The 18754-nt window shown below is 30.9% G+C and overlaps 1 protein-coding gene across 1 annotated transcript in view; it reads right to left on the bottom strand.

The window, feature by feature from the left end:
- The window catches only part of LOC118190119 (uncharacterized), a 209504-nt gene that overhangs the window by 151811 nt on the left and 38939 nt on the right, over positions 1–18754 (bottom strand). The window contains exons 5-9 of the mRNA XM_085822021.1: positions 17539–17799; positions 13737–13790; positions 12957–13019; positions 9716–9790; positions 7201–7272 (exon numbers count right to left, since the gene is read on the bottom strand). Coding sequence (XP_085678147.1) covers positions 7201–7272; positions 9716–9790; positions 12957–13019; positions 13737–13790; positions 17539–17799 — 525 coding nt within the window. The remainder of the gene's footprint in view (positions 1–7200; positions 7273–9715; positions 9791–12956; positions 13020–13736; positions 13791–17538; positions 17800–18754) is intronic.

Here is an 18754-nt window from a genome sequence, read left to right as displayed (position 1 = left end):
TGAATGAGAACCAAAAACCAGTGCAGAATTAAGTAATGATGAAAGGTTGTTGAATTTATGTTTTTTATTGGAAAAACATAACTTTACAAGGGAAATATAATTTGATAATCGATCCTTTTACCTAGATGAAAGCATTGCCGAAGAAATTGTTAATATATTTGAATCGCAATTAAAAATGATAGCATTTAATACTTTCCATTATCGAAAAAATTTAAAAATTTGGAATGTGATAAAAATTCCAAAGAAATAAGAAATATTCCATAGACATAATAATAAGTCATAAGACATAAGAAGTCTTTATAAACATAGTTATAAGACATAAGAAGACTTATAACTGCTTTTGACAATCGATTCACCAATTTGCAGAAACATGATAAAATATTTGAAATATATTCGATTGCCTCCCACATGGATACTGAAGCAGCTTTAGAAAAATCTCCAAATGGAGTTAATTGATTTGCAGTGCATTTGCAGATTGAAACGCATTTCCAAAACATCTGAATCAAAAACTGATTTTTATAAGACTTATATAATCAAAATTGTTACCTCTCTTCGGAGTAGGCTCTGGCAAACATTATTCCATGTAATATGGACAAGACAACAACAACAAAACAATCAAAATTTTTAATTTGAGAAATCTGAAACAAAAAGCTGTGAAAGCTTTTGAATTAGGTTATGTCTGCGAATCTTTCTTTCTTCCTTTTTACTTCCTTGTACGAAGTAAAAAGGAAGTATTGTAATCGCGAAAAGTTTCAGGCAGCATATTTCAACGAAAATATCCATTTTGACCGCTATCGAATGCAATTTAACGATGTTTTTGCATCATATCTGTACGTAAGGACAGAATAAAATACTCTTTTCCTTCAAAAAAAATATAAAACTGCTTTAAAATTAATTCTGAAGAGAATTTTTTGTGGCGTCTGTACGAACGTATGTACATACGTGCGTACGTACGTATCTCGCATAACTCAAAAACGAGTAGCCTCAGAACGTTGAAATTTTGTATATAGGACTGCTATAACATGTAGATGTGCACCTCGTATTTTGGTTGCAATCGGCCGCACCAAACGTATATAAATATATTTATATATATATTTACTCTATTACCCGGCTCAGTGATCTTAGTTTCTTTACTCTTATATGTTTGTAAATCGTACATTTTTTGCTTTAAAAATGATTGAATTATGTTGTTTTTATCTTCCGGTTAAAGATTTTATACCTTTAGTAAATCTGTGTGCAATATTTTTAGAATTATCAGCAATTTTAAAGTTGTTTAATTGCCGCTAAGCCTGTTTTTAATGGCGGCCACTGATGTTTACATTTGAAACAGGAGACTAGTGGATTTGTTGCCGATCTAGAGAAACTTAGCTTCGCAACAACAAAGATAACGCATTCATTTATTATTGCCAATTAAATCATGCTTAATTCTTTCTGGAATTTTTTCGAGGAAATAAGCGTTTGAGATTTACTTCGTAATTTTTAATATAGATATTTTGAGTTTTTATGTATTTTTGCCTTCTCGCGAAGTGAGAACTGAATTAATTAAATGAGAAATACTCAATCGTCTGTGAAAAACTGTTCCTGTTTTGTTTTGTTTGCTTAATTTCTTTTATACATAGTTCTAGCTTTATTATAGTATTTGAATAGAACATGTGGCAACGATTAGATAATTCTTTAAATGATATACATTTTGTGCATTCTGAGTTATAATATGAATGAAATATAATACTGTTAAGTAAACCTAACGCCAGAGTAACAAAGTAAGCTATGGTAAACAAAGCGCTATGGAAAACAAAGCGCTATGGTAAACTAGCGCTATGGTAAACTAGCGCTATGGTAAACAAAGTGAATTTTAAAGAATGCATTTATTCTATTGTGGTTTATGCGCTGTCGGCGAAGTAGGTTTAATTCAATCTAATAAGTTTAAATAAAATGCAAGAAAAATGCGTATAATTTAATATTCCGTACAAGGAAGTCATGTGGTGTACACATCAGATTTTTTTTATAATAAAATGCACGAAATATAAATCACAAGCATCCTTAATTGAAGAAACCCTGCAACATCAATAACGATGTGCAAATGGAAGTATTAGGACAGACTTGAAAAAACTAAGTAAAAGAAAGGAAAAACAAATATCGCACTGATTATAGTAAATAAAATTTTATTCGATTGTTATATTGATTATTATTATAATTATTTATGTATAGCCATAAATGTTTAATTGTTCTATTATTAATTTAAGAATAATAACAAAAACTATAACAATAATGTAGTCTATTTTAAATTTCCATCTCAAAATATTTATATTTAAATTTATACACCATGCGGCCCACTGAAATGCATTTCCAAGGCCCAAAGTCTCTTGGACAAGCCTGTCTTATAAGACTTATTTCGGCGCGGATACAAAGCCGTAAATAGAATCCGCACATGGAAAAAGAACTTAAAAGCAAAATAACACTTGAACTTTATACTTACGAATTATCAAACAAAACAAAAACATACTTAGGAATAGTAAGCGGGCATAATTTATTATGGTTTAATGTATTATAGTTATAAACTAAAAAGCTCCGCCAACAATAAATTTTAAAGCTGACAAGTTTAAACTCATGAAAAGAATCTTAAAGTTTAGACAATATTATGATTTATACAGTTGCTTATATAAATATTTTTACTTTATCTGCAAAAAATCTGAATTTTCAGTGCTCTGTCAGGGGTCTTTCAAGTCCCGGGGCTCCCCGTATCACAGGCCTCGCGGGACCTATATCGCCGCCAGTGACTTAGTCACTTCTTGGAAGCTGCACATTCGGAGAAGCTTCTCGTTTATTCTCTATCCTTCGAGAATTCCTGGAATCCGTTCAAAGCTTCTTAAAACTTGTAGAGACATTAGGTATTTTGGAAGCAGGAAAGATGAAAAATTAACAACGCCTTCGCCGGGAACCGAACCGCGGACCTCTGGAATACCGGCCCAGCGTGCAGAACCACTACACCACGAAGGCATGCTAAGAAGGCTTATAAACTTAGCTCCGTATAAACATGGATGGCTAGTCAATTTGCAGTCACTTCGCAGTGAATGTTCATACTGATAATATTGTGATATCTAAGCGAGTCTTCCATGAGTTTTTCCTTTGTTCAATTTCTTTGTGAGATTTAGTTGTGCAGCTACTATGTGTTTACTAATAAAGGCAATAATAAAGCTAATAAACTATATAAAGTTGAGACCTCTTAAAATCAAACGGAAATGAGTCCTGAATTGGTATTTATCTTGGGAAAAAAAACAAAACACTGACATATTTGATGAAACTGCACAGTTTGTAGCATTTTTAATGATCCAGTAAAAACCCTGTATTGACGACAGTTTACCATGATGAAAATTGTGCTTGTAAAATGGTATACGCTCTGAACGTTCTTAGCAAAAGGAACAAATTGAATGGAATTTATCATCACTAGGGAAATGTGCCTTTGTTTTTGATGAAAAGGCCAGTGTCTTCTTTTAGGAGGAAATTTATGCATTGATTGATGGCTACAGAAAATTACGGTTATGATTGCATCTCTCATACCTCCTTAGAAGAAAATAACATCAAGATACAAGACAATAATATAAAAAATTGTTCAGGCGCATCTCGAAGCCATGAAAGATTCGCTTGAACTTCATTATCCTGCAAATATATACTGAATCTGTTCAATCTAAATAAAAAGTTTATCCAATTTAACTGAATGCGAGGTCATTGCAGATTTGACATCTCACAAAGAATTAAAATCGCGTTCCAAAAGTCTACGCCACTTTCTCATTCTCGATCTTTCGAGCATTCCTGAAATCTGCTCGAAACTTAGCCCCATATAAATACAAATACCTAATCGTTTTGGAATCACTTCACCATGAATGTTTACAGTGATAATACTATGATATCTAACTAATTCTTATACATGTTTTTTTTTCGGGGCAATTAGCTAAGGTTCATTTATAATAAGGTAATAATAAAAATAAGAAATTCTAAAAATACCGAACTCTTTAAAAGCGGATTCTACATATTAGTATGCGAAGAATACCTGAAGCCACCATGAGATCCTCCTGCTACATCGTGTGATTGTCTCAAGGAAATATTTGATGAAATTGCATGCACAAGGAGTAGCATGCAATTTCATCAAATATATAAACCGTCCACGTTGGCGACGGTTTCAAATGATGAAGACTGGCTGTATAAAATGGCCCATTGGCTGAAACGTTTAACAAAATGAACAAATTGAAAGGTAATTTATCATTTTTAGGAGAATATGCCACACCTTTTGATGCAAATGGCCAAAATACGTTCTCTTAAGAGAAATTTATGCATTGATCTGAATATATGGGAAGGAAAGAAAATGACTGTATTCCTCTTACAGAAACTTTCTTGTAATAAAGTAGCATCGAGATTCAAGAGAAAACACATTTCGGAAAGATGTACTTCGAAACTTTGGAATACTCGTTTGAATTTTATTTTCCAACAGCTCAAGACAAGATGCTACAGTGACTCAATGAATACTGAATGTATTCATTTTGAACAAAAACTTATCATCCTAAACTCAACGTAATAGGAAATCCTTACAGATTTGACATCTGACAGCGGATTAAAAATCGTGTTTCAAAACTAGTGTCTACCGGAGTTTGGGCTGCATACAAGATAGATTCAAAATCTTGTATGAGAAAGCAAAATTAGAATTGCTGTCTTTCTCAATTACATATCCTTATAAAGCTATATTCTTCGCCTGTGCAGGTATGAAACCAATATGCAGAATTCGCGTAAATTATAACTGTTGAATAAGGTATTCAACAGTTGAAGTAAAGTATGGGAACGTTGCACAAAAATGCAATCAAAAGTGCCTCATTAAAAATTTTTACCTTTTTTTATCAGTCATCAGTTAATTTAGGCTACAGAACCACTATAATTGCATGACAGTAAAACTGGATTGCAGTTGTCCTATATAAAGCGTATTAAAAACTTTAAATAATAAGTAATGAGCGAATATGAACTTGAATTTAGTGTAATAATTAATCTTCAGGAACCTAATTTGCTGCAATGACCTTAATGCTGCCCTTAGGAATAATGTAAAATACCTGTTGTAACAAAAACTGGTTTGCGTTATGGAACTTTGGAAGAATATTTTATGCATGACTAAAAATACCAAATTGAGAATAAATTGATATATTATGGGAAATTTAAAACTTTAAAATATAATTTCATTTCATGAATACTGCAGGGACTGTTTAGATATCTCCTTACTTTACATTTCCTTACTATCTATACCTCTGCAATGTTACCTGCTCTTTTAATACCTCTTTCCTACTGTACATTTCCTACTGTACTGTTACTATTTTCAAACATCAGTTACTTACCGATCTATATCTATTATAACGGATCTACAAGAAGAGTTGACTGAAAAGGGCTCCGTCAGCTACAAGTTTGGGAAACTGTGTACCAAATAATAAAACACTTACTAACATAGAGGAACAACGGGAAGGCAAATAAAACAATGACGACAGAATTTAAGTACCAATACGAGAAGTAAAAGATAAACAACTCTCAAAAGTTATCGGAGTGGTGAGAATTTGTCACAGCGTATTATGGAAGATGATGTCAACATTGAACGTAAATCTTACAGTTCATCAAATGACAAACAATGCAGTTCATTGCTAAGAAGAAATATACGATACGAAAAGACCAAACAGAGTGTAGTCATCGGAACTGGGTTCTTAGAAAACAAAAATGTGAATTGCGAAAAACATGCATTCTCAAAAATTATTTCTAATAAAGACATACAGATTTATTAATCACGTTTTATGAAAATAGGACAGAAATTTCGGATACTGAATGCGTTCAGAAAAAAAAAATTCAAACCAGTCATAATTTTTATATGTATTTAGTTTTTCGATTAGTCCAGTTTTAAACAGTCTGGTATATAAGTGGAACTAATTCCCCGGACTGTGCGAGGAATACTGTATTTAGGGTTTATCAAAAAATGAAATAATATTCATGTTAACTAATTATAATTTCATCATAAAACAGGATCATGTTTTCTATACTTTAATTTTCTTTTTCATAACTATATTAAATATACTATTTCGTGTAAGGAATAACAAAACAAAAAACTAACAAAAACTGGGCTCTTCAAACAAGAATTTCTTAACATTAAGCAGAATTCTAATTATCTTTAAATCTTCAGTGAATTTTTGATTAATTGTAGAGTTTAATTTATATCTACATTCTTACTTGTTTCAAATTTTCAGTAACTAGATTTTCACATATTTTCAATCTTCATATTACAGTTGTCATTACAATCAATTTACAGTTTACTACTGAATTTTTAATTCAGATTTGAGGTCATTTTCAGAATAAGTAACTCCAGCCTTGTGTAACGATATACATTCCACTTTAATTTTAATTTATTAATTTTTATTAGGTTCCCATCAACCATGAAAGTTCCCTTAAAACCCTATTGCTTCGAGGGTACAGTTCCGTAATGGACTGAATGCACACATAACCAATGACAACTTTACAAAATTCCTTTTCGCAAAAGAAACACTTTAAAGTTCTAGAATTTTTAACAAACGTGTTCGTACAGCTCTTCTTAATATGACGAAGCATTATCAGCAGTTACTACTTCAGACTACTGAGAACGTTAAACACAACGGAATGCAAAGCGCATCTAACGAGCGAAACTCGCACTGAGATCTCTTAATAGTCTGAGCTGAACTAAACCGAGAACTGATGCTCTCTCGGTCTTATATAGTTTTCCGTCGGCCCAATGAGAAATTTCTAGTACCTTCGATTTCTGGAAATTGTTGGAAGGCATATACAGTTGCAGTTAGATATAGGATCAGACTGATTACAGTTATATAGGGATCAAACCCAAATGTCGCCAAATACTCGCTAAGTTTGGCAACTTAGGAAAATTTCTCACCAAATTTGGTGACAAAAACCTTCACCAAAGCAATCTTCAATTTGTTGAGATGCCCATTTACCTCAATGTTAAATGGAATTGCCTTGTAACCTTATTTTTCCGAGACAGCTTCACATTTTTGAGGCATTTCATGTTACATTATGCATGAGATACTACAATTTCACATATTATTTTACTAAAATGATTTACATATTTACAAAATTCGCAACACTATCGTAAATCAAGCAAGAAAATTATATCAAATAATACTTAAAATATATTACCATGTGCTGGCTCAACATTTGCCTTAATGGTTCGGTATTATCTGGTCCTTTATTGTCTCCTTGAGGCTGATACTAAAAAAACGCACAACAATATCAATATGTGAATTAAAAAATCGAAAATGCAGTCTTTCATTGCAGATGTTAGTGGGATTAGAACATAAGTAGCACAATTAACTACAACTGCATTCAAAGGATTTGAAATAAAAGAAATAACTAAAAATATGTAACATTAACCAAATGGGTAAAATGTTTTAAGTGATAATACAAATTTACCATAGAAATAGCTGAATAAGTGTGATGTAAGACTATGGCAATATATGGCGAATAAAATATCTAAATTACGCGTGTAATGAATAACGGATAATTCATTTAAAACAAAATAAGCCAGCAATAACAGCGATACAGTTCAAAAGCATTTCTGGACGAAATAGGCAAATTAAACAGCATTTAATGTCGAATTTAAAATGAAAACTAAATAATATGTCTCATGAAATTAAACAGCATTAAGAAATAAAATTCTAGGTCCCAATGCATTATTCTTACATCTCGAATAGGTTATTGATATTAGCAATAAAGCATTAAATAAATAAATTAGAACTATTTAAACCTGCTACTTTAATTCAACACTATAATAGTTCAAGTCGTTAGTTGACAGACTGTATATAATCAGTACAATTTAACTGCTCTATTCCGTAAAAGAAGTATTGTATCATTGTCAAGAAGATCAATAGTTGATTCCTAAGTAAGAAATCACTGTATTCAAAATCACTAGTTTCATCACTTACTGCATTGCTGACAGCGGTAAAAAATTTATACTCCTAACGACTAATCATGTAATATCCAAGCGAACGTAGTTCTGTATTGTCGAATTCAAAATCAGAAGTTGAACGTTGATGTGTAACACATATTGGCGTTTCATTCTACACCTTTTCCAAGAGTCTCCGACTTCTTTCATGAAAAATAGCTGTTTGAAATGCCCAGTTTTTCACGAATATGGTTTTTTATTTTTTATTTTTTTTTTAATTCTTGAAAATTAGCATAAATTTATGAAATTGCTCGTCATTTATCTGAAATATAGCGCTGGTTGCACTTTTATCGTATTCCTCTTTTATATCTTTAGAAAAGATTATTACATTACTTCCGCTTACTACATTAAAAGCTTACAGTGTTACTACACTACAAATCAACATCGCGTTTATTGAAATACATCACTTCTAAAGCATTTCAGATTACACCATCGGAGGTTTCCTAATTTTTGAAAGGTTATCTTTCTGCATTTTTATTGATAGCCATTGCTCAATTAAGGTCTTTAATGTAGGTGTGGTCTTTAAGGTGTAGGTCTTTAATTGAGTTTTATAATTCATTATTATCCATTCACTAATGCAATTGAGATTCTGCTCTCTTTAGGCATGTCAAAGCTTTAGCTTACGCTTCTTTTTTGTTATAAGAAAACTTGTCAAATTATTAAAAAAGCTTCATATGTAGAAGATTTCTTATACACCAATATAATTTTGATTCTAAATCATTTTTTCTTATTTCAAAATCTAAAAACTGCTGTAAATTGTAATAATTATTTCGCGTGATCAGTTTCAGTCGAGATTAGCAGTTTCTTAAACTTGAAAGTTAAATCCTAAATGCAGCTGAAACTATCTAACAATTATCAAAATTGTTTCTTGCTTTACTTTTAAGCTTCTTCGCATTTATGGTAATATTTTCCGCTTCCTTTCTTTATACAGTTGTAAGGTTTGCTGTTATCTTTGCGATCCTCTTTGGCCATTTCATTTAAATATGTTCTTTAAACTGGTATTTAAGTTTACAGAATTTTCAACAAGAACTGAGAACACTAAATTTATGGTATTTTCTAGTTTTCAACTCTGAACTCTGTATTGCTAATAACTGCTCATTATAATAAAAATTTCCCATTATGATAAAATAAATTATAGATAATCCGCTTGGGCGTTTAATACCAGATACCAATGTTCGAAAGTCAGTGCAGAAATAAAAAATAAGTTTAAGACTATGATAGCGTAAGATATCTTATCAAAATAAGAAAAGGTAAAAAAGAACAATAAAAATGTTCATAAAATAAAATGAAATGCTGTTAATTAATTTATGAAAGCGTAATACATCTTATCAAAATAGGAAAATGTAAAAGTTAAAAAATAACAATAATAATGCATGTTAAATAAAATTAAATGTTGTTAATTAATTTATAAAAGCGTACGATATCTTATCAAAATATGAAAACGTGAAAGCTAAAAAAGAGCAATAATAATATACGTAAAATAAAAGGAGCTACTGTTAATTAATTATACTTATAGCAAATATTACAGTAAATAATCATTTAGAATTAAATTAACACCATAAATTATTTCAAAGAATAAGTATAGAAATAATCGTAAAAGTATGCTACTAAATAACACTTAAACAGCACAATTCGCATATTCTGGAAAAAGCAAACATCAGATAAATACATTAATTGATCTTTCTAATTAAATTAAATGCTTCATCTTACTGGAATCATAAATATGTGACCAGGGGGGCCGACAGCACCATCTAATCCATTTAATCCATCACGACCCTGGTCTCCCTGAAAAACAAAGCTGATTGTAAATATGGATATTTTTAAACGACTAAATAGATACAATTTAGTCGTTTAAAAATATTTAGATTTCAAATTTCTTTAAATATTTTATTATATGCAATCTTTAATTTTATTGTAATTTTATAAAATAAAAAATTAGTACTTCGATTGCAGCTATTAAAAAATAACATTCAATATACTTTTGTGTATTTCGAAGCGTTGCGGAAACGTTGTATAAAGCTGAATGAAGACAGCAATGATTACCTCTTTCACCAAGACAGTTATCTGGCTCACTACCACCGTGACCGTTATCGAGACTATTTGGGAGAGTATCTCAATCAAAAGTTATTAGTAAGATGAATAGGCAGCAGAAGACGACTAGATTACATGTTAAAACGATGGCCACACCAGTTTCCGAATTCAGTCGTATGTGATTTTCTAGTGTAGGAATTTGTAAAAGATACTGCCTTCGTGCCTCCATTCTCCGCTGCTCCCACAGTCGTATGTTGAAGGTTGTTACTCTTATCTATCACGATATGCCAGCACGAGTGCGGAATAGAATGGTTTATCGCATACGTGTCCACTTTATTAGCAAAGATAAACAGATGTACTGGTCATATTTTATAAACGTAAAAAAAATTGGAAAGCTTACCTGTATTTTAGTACAGTAAAATTTGGCATCGGCTATGCAGTTCCTTTGCAATAAATTTTTAAATGTTTCGCAGAATTGGAATATATGCAATAAAATACCTTTTAGCTTTCGAAAAGGCCCGCCTACAACACACAGAATTTCAGAATAACAATATCCTTAATTGTAAATAAAATATAAAAATATAAATATTAATTATTAATATTACTTTTAAAATATAAATATTATATTACTTGACATTTTCATGAAAAAAAATAAAATAAAAGTTAATTACTAATAAAGAACAATAATTAAGGACTTTTCTCAAGAACCCATATTATAAGTATTTCTCTAAAGTTTTATTCTAAATGAATTTTCGAAATACAGTGTAAGCTATTTCTGTGCCCCAAAGTATTGTATATTCATATATTTCATATCTTTTCCTAAACAAATGTGAAAATGCGCAGTAAATGATAAAACGTAAACTAGCTATACTCGTTCTCGAAACTTAAAACGAACACCATTATGAATATTCGTCCTGGTAAAAATCCGTTGCTTTTTATATTATTTATTTATTGCTTTTTATAATTAAAATATGCGTAGTAGGAAATTTGGTGGCTATGCATATTTCTGATTGTTACGTTTAGAAATTACAAGTAACTTGGAAACACCTGCAAAAGAAATTAGTCCTATCACGAGCTGTATTTTTCAGAAATTCTAAAGAAGAAATTGTAAATCTATGAACGTGAAATTTTTGTAATGCCTCAGAGATTAATGTCGTATTAATTCATGATTTTTAAGCGAAAAAATTACAGGAAAATTGAAAAAATGCCATCATAATTATCAAATTTGCAATGGAATTCGGAATAGCACAAAATGTTGTATCCAGACTTTAGTAACGATCCAAACGACTGTAATGCGTTACAAATGCACTGCATGAGGTCGCGTATCTTCTGTGATTGTACAGGAAGACTGAAATTTATCGTTAATAACTAAGTGGAATGGATTCTACATGATCAACGAACTTGTATGTTGCATTTCTTGATGCATAGAAAAACATATCCCGCTAAACTGTGGCTCTACAAAGGGCTGTATGCTCGAAAGACATAATGAACAGGAAGCCGATGCGTCATCATAGCGCATGCGATTCATATGCCATATAGCTATAAATCTTAGAATACAGATGTTAGATATAATAAAAATCTTCTGTTAAATATAATAAATAATCTTAGATATAATTAAAACAATGTGAAAACAATTAAAATATTTATTTGCACTTCTGTTTGAAGTTATAAAAACTAAGACGCTAACAAAATTAGCTTTCTGTTATTGAGAGCTGAATGAACGGACAGAAAAAATAAAAATCGTCTATCATTTAAAGTTCATATTTGAGGCTTAATAACCTGGCATCACTATTCCGCGATTTTTAGCTTAATTTGAATTATGGACAAATTCATCATTTCATAGCATAACGCTAAAAGTAGGCAGCATTAAAAAGAGTCTCAGCATGGCAGAGTGAAGCTGCTAAATTTCTTTCTCTCAGACTTTTGATTATCTTTCGTTATTCAAACTCATATATTTTATTATATGCCACTTAATAACGTATTAATTAAAATAAACTTTACGAATGTGTTATTCAGAGCATTCGCAGAACCATGAAAAGGATCGCTAGGTGAGCATCATAATCAATATTTGGCGCTCACTGCCCAAAACAACATTTCTACCGCTAGTTATGTAAATTTTACCTTCAAGATATGGATTCTGTTACTCCCCAGACATGAATTTATAAAACCTTCGGGTTGGTACTGGCAAAAGATGCAGAAAACATTACGTAAAAATTAAAAGGAACTGAAAAACGCTGAAACGCCAGCATGAAATCGTGCTGAATTATAATGTTTTGTGTAGGAACTACAGCCGAACTAAAAGGTAAACACCACGTCAACATGAAATATTGCTGAATTACTTAGGAAATTAACTAATTCCACTTATGAAAGAGCTCGTGATGTTATTGTGGAAAAGTTCTGAAGAAGATACCAAACATTTACCAATATACCAATACAAACAATATACCAAACATTTTTCCATGTAATCTTTTTGTGAGTATTTAAGATTTCCACTGGAACAAAAAATGATTTTACCTACTAAAATGATCATTCCTGCGGCATTTAAGGAAATTTACATTTTATTCCACGGAATTTTCTATAACAATTAAAAAAGATGTCGTAATTTCTATAAAAACAAAACGATTTCGCATAACTTCTGACCACTAGTTTAGATATCTTATAGACAATAATTATGGATAAAAAATGGGAATTGTAAAACGGATATTTTTACAAAAATACAGTTTCATATTTTTTTCGAAAAGTGAATTGCTTTATTGGCATTGCTGTCTTCCAGACTACATATTCTTATATTAATGTGGTTTCGGACAATAAAACCTTTATTTTATAAACAGCATTTTATGCTAAAAACTTAAAACTTTATTCTTTTTTGGTATCAGAAAGATTTAAAGTATTTTTATAAAATTCTGAATAATAATTTTACCTTCTCGCCTTTGACTCCTGGAGGACCAGGCGGTCCTTGATAACCTCGAGGGCCAGGTAAACCCTACTTGGAAGAAAAATTAAATATATAAGCATTGAATATTCCAAATTCATTGGGAGAAAAAATTTGTTTACTGTATAAACATACATTTTATTTAAATAAAATTCTTACATAGCATTTCGCAATCAAAATAGTAGCTAATACATTAACTCTTCTTTACATTCTTATTATGGGGTAATATCTATTACGAAAACAACAGCAAATAGCTGAAGAAAAATTATATTAAAAGCTGTCATATTTGTATGCAAAACTGTTTTTAATAAAATGGCTTTGCTCTATTACTCCGCAGTATTTTTCGAATTAACGTTCAGCGAAAGAAAACAGAGATCATCAGTTGTTCCTCTTAAAAACGTAAATAAATCCCATTCATTAATTATTCTAGTTTACTTTTTTGTATCGGATTTTCGAGTGTAATTTCTCTTTTCAATAAGAATTATGAAGAACAAATAATTAATTTAAAGAGAATTAAATATTATTATGTTAGAAAATGCGTATTAAAAGACTTATCAAGGAAAAAAATCTAATTTCAGATCAAAGACTTTTCTCTTATATTACTTTCTATAAGCAACTATTAAATATCCAGTAACTGCTGCTTTAGATGTATTTTTATTTCACATTTCATATTATTTGAAACGAAATTATAATTCATTACTTTTCATATATGTTAATAATGTAAATTCTTAAAATCGAATTCTGATTTTCTGAATAACATTTCCTCACCTGAACGTTGTAATAATGATATCCAGTGTTTTCATCCACGGGATTACTCTCAACCTATAAAAATAAAAATCATGTATACAGATGTGTATTATACTTAGATCTGATCTATTAAATTACATTGTTAATTTACTAACATAAGTTAGTTTCAAATTCAGAAAAAAAAAAAAAAAAAAAAAAACCAGCAGCTTTAAATTGGCATAGGTTTTGAATAAAATTGTCCATATCAAGGGCGACAAACATAAATTTCTCTTCTTCAGGAGCAAAACATTTTTTTAACATTTTCCTTCCTCCTTTTACAGAACATATTTGCGCCTGAATAAAAAAGATCTATGTTTGATTACTTTTGAAATCCTTAGAGTAAAACTCTCTATCAAAATCTACACTATTCTTAGGCTGCTTTGTTAACTAATTTTAAATTGTGTGCATGTGTGTTTCTCTTCTACTTATATTAATTAATTACTAAAAAATTTCTTAAGCCTCTAACGTTAAAGGTTTATAGCCATAATTATCTTGCATATGCTATGTTTTTCGTAATTTCATAGCCAATAAGAAATTTCTGTATCAGTAAAGGCAAAGCATAAACTGATCATGCCATTACAAAAAACATTTCTAATACTACTCTTACCAACAAATTATTTCTGGTTTGGTTTGGTTTGTTTAATTATGGCAAAGAACACTAGGGCTATCTGCCTAAGGGGAGGGATGCCTTCGTGGAGGGCTTTCTAAGGGGAACTGACTCGTATATACTAAATTATTTCTGGAATTTTGTTCTAATAATAAAGATAGGAATTAAATTCTAGTTTTTTTCGGAGAATTCCTATCAAAGCTTGGATGGCGAAACAAAGAAATTATAATCAATTCACATGACAAAAATTTTTAGCACTCTGCTAAAAACATTACATACTAACTGACATCAAACGCCATGAGTGGCAAGAGGTCGGATTACCAAGCCTATAAACCCTGGGTTTAGCGCCCCAAACAGGCTGCTCTCCGAATTCAACCCTGACCCACGTTTATGACAGCCGTCTGCCTTACCATTATGCCAACAGAATAAAAGTGTTTTCATTGTCAGTGTGAAGGATTTAAAGTAAAATGATTATAATAAATTTATTAATTTTTTCAATAACATTCTATGCTAACATATTAACTGTATGGATCTTAAAAAATTTTTAAATCACAAAATTCCGATAAATATTCTAATTTTCTGATATCGATTAGAAATCAGGTGTCAAATTTCACTGAAAGACTTTCAGTACGTTTACAAGAAAAGTAACCAAATTTTTAATTATTAAATACGAAATGAGGCTAATTCAGTAATATCATTAGATTGGTGGTCTTCAGCGATATTTCGAAATTACTTACATATTATTTTATAGAACATGGTGAAGAAGATTTACACATTAATATTCTCTTAGAAAATAATATTATTTTTCAGGTAAACATTGAAATATATAAATAAATAAGCCAATAGATTAAAGAGAATTAACCATAATAACATTCCAAAGCTACTTGATTTTAACACTGAATTGAATAATTGAATTTTGCATACTCGGATTTTAAATATTTATAAAATATTCTAAATATTTATTATATTTTTATATTGTTTTAAATAATTTCAAACGTAATCTTTTTTTTTTACTATTAATACAAAAATGCAACTGCAAATGTAATAATTCAAACTGTTTACATAGAATAAATCTGATTATCGACAGCTTCTTGGTTGTTAATGACAGCTATCACTTTTGTCGTTTCAGCTATTAAAATCTGAGCATTTTGTCATACGATAAAACGGCAATTGCATTTGTAAAGCATACCAAAAATTAGCTTCATAGGTTTTGTAAGATTCTCCACTGTGTAATTCTAAGTTACAGTTGAAAGTGAAGGATCTTAAGAACTAGTAAGCGAATAATCCTTTGAGTTCGTGTGACAGGAAACAACAATATAGAAGTGTAAAATAACCCTTTATTATTCCAATCAAGTGTAACAAAACTCTGTCTTGGAGTTGTACAGGGTGCGGCAGCGTTTCATAGTAGGATATTAAAAATACACCATAAGGCAGTAACTGTAATTTATTTATTACCTCTTATGTCAATTAATAGTTAAAGGTATGCCATTTACTAATGTGTAAGTCATTGTCCATTGCGTGGATTACATTTTGAACATGATGCCTGTCAAATGATGTTCCCTCTGCACAACACATTTATCTAGGCGGTGTTGAAAGCTTGCCATAACTCGGCGTAACGTATTCCCTGGGACATTGCCGACAGCAGTTCTGGTGCGATCCTTCAACTCAGGAATGGTGGCACAACGTGTTCGGAAAACTTCTTGCTTCAGGTGGCCCCCAAAGGAAAAAGTCTGCACATGAAAGATCAGGTGAGCGAGGCGGCAAGGAAATGTCACCAAAACGGGAAATTACTCTACCTGGAAATGTCTGTCGCAATGGTCCATCCATCTAAAACTTTTCCATAACGTCCCAAGTTGAAATTTTGCCGAAATAGACGCTGGGTAGCAATAACAGAGTAGTTATTCTTGAAATAACTTTCAACAATAAAGGCACGATGCTGTGCACTCCACCGGTCCATATCACTGTCACACTCGAAATGGCAGCTCATTAGTACACAAATGCGGCACGAGCTGGCGCGCATTCATGCAGTACGTCATTGTACTACGCAAGCCAAATTACGCTATGAACGCTGCCGACACTGTACAATAAAGCCGACACTGGGACTTGAACTTAAACTAATAATTAAACTAAACTAATTTTAACTAAAGAGATATAGTCGAAGCTATCAAAATTCTAACAGAGTTGGCTCCTTAACGCTAATTGACTGCGAAGCTATCAAAGGCCTAAAGTACGGCCGAGCGCAAAAATAGCTTACGAGAGAGAAGCCTAAAAATGCGGACGCGTGGAGCCAGAATATCTGGTATCTCTCTAAGACAGTAGAACTTCGCGGTTAAATACCGCTCTTCCTCATTAGCATTCAGACGTGATTTTAAAACTAAGTTCTGGCCGGAAGTGCTAAGCTGAAATTAAGAATCGACAGGAAAGGAAGTTTAACTGAAAATTTAACTGTTAATAAAATTAACATAATCCTTATAGTTTCATTAATAAAATATACTTTAAGTCAATATGAAATCCAAATTTATATTTTAGAATTACCAAACTTTATTTTAAAATATACCTAAAATGATACTTCGGATTTTATCGAAACGGCACGTTTCAAGAAAATGCTTCATGTAGTCATTTTATATGGATATCGCACGAAAATATATTATTTTTGCCTGAACATTTTGATTTTTTAATACCGAAATTTATCATAAACGTTCAAGAGTGAAATGCTTTTCTTGAAAGGACTGAAGAAAATTTAAGCATTGACGTTATGTAATTCTATTATATAAACGTAAAAGTGACGCAAATTGATTATGCATTATCCTAAATACTTAAAGAAGAAATTTCAACCATGAATGCAATAATCACATCTACAGTGTGTTATTAAGCACATTTGGTAAATAAAAAGTTCCAGCAAGGAACTACTATAATTTAATTTTTAAACGGCAAATACTGCAGGTTTTAATATTGAGCTGCATTAAACTTAATGTAACAAATTTCAAAAAAAAAAAAAATAAATAATAAAAAAGTAAAGTTTTATATCATAAAGTTTAACACCGTAGAGCTTTGTCATAAGCACTTGCAATCTTCTCTCAAGATATCCTAGGGATTGATTAATAGGGTAGGAGAACATTATAGACAAGAGACGCCTAAAACATTTGAATAAAGCATAAATAAAGCAAGATAACATACGGGAGGGGTATACGTGAATGTATAGTTTGTAAAGATTCCAGGAGTTTGTTCAGGATACGTATAGTCAGGAAATTCATCATCATCATCATCTTCACCTGAAAGCGGCAAGTCAGGTAATCCGGGATTTGGGAAAACGGGAAATACTGTATCCTCTGGCCCAGTAGCATAAGGAAGTGGAGAGTCACAGTCAGGAACGTAGTCTATGCACTGTTCATATGCAGCTTCTGGAGTAGGTACTATTTGCAGTTGTTGAATATCACCCTAAAGTATCAAAAAGATATGAAACAAAAACTGAAAGTAGATAAAGATATAAGTTCTTGAAAGATATTATAAGTTTCGTAGTTAAAGGAATATAAATTCAGTGTATTATCCTCGGTCTATCTGAACGAGAAAACATTCGCCAGACAAGTACTGAAATACCAAGGAATAATAATTATAAAATATAAATAAAACCCCGTTCATTCACTATATGAAGAAAACTAAAATTTATACATAAAATTTGAAAATTAGTCATTTTTAATCAATGCCTTTTCATACTTCATTCTTTAAAGCAAGGGTTCAAACTTTTTAAACTTTGCACCACATAAATAAGAATAATGAACGTATGTACAATCCATGTATGTACCAAAGGAGCGCCATTTGCACTGCACTCATTTAGAATATTCATTTATGTCTTTTTGTAAAAATTGTACCACTAAAAATAATCCTATAATACGAAATGATAATCATAATTTACCATTAGTAATATATGTACTAAAATCTGAGAAACACTAATTTAAAGGTAAATACATGTTATAACAGGCACAAAGAATGAGATAAATGTAAGAAACCTCAAATGATCAGAAACAAATATGATAACCTATGAAACTTCCGATAAGAGGATAACTTTCATTTTCTTAGCTATAAATGGTGTCGAATAATTTTTAAAGCAAATAAATTGCCAGAAACAGAAAGATGAAAATTTTCAGAAAATTATAAAAAGATTTTCAATATGTTTTAAGTAAATTTTTGCCTTTGTACATATAAAGTTTCATTAAACTCTCACTGAAGTTGGCAAAATTTCAGAAGACAATTTCTAAAATTGGAAATCTACACATTTAGAATCAGTATGAGACAATTTCTTATTTCATGTGTTTTAATAAGTTGCTCTTCTTTTGTAAATAATGATGCATTTTTAACTTCAATATGTTTAATATTCATTACGTATTTCTTGAAC

Source organism: Stegodyphus dumicola, chromosome 8 (assembly GCF_044657685.1).
Source record: "Stegodyphus dumicola isolate Sdum_Otavi_A_Nest chromosome 8, ASM4465768v1".
NCBI lineage: Eukaryota > Metazoa > Arthropoda > Arachnida > Araneae > Eresidae > Stegodyphus > Stegodyphus dumicola.
Note: the sequence above shows the minus strand (reverse complement) of the source record. Positions and strands in the feature narration are given on the sequence as shown.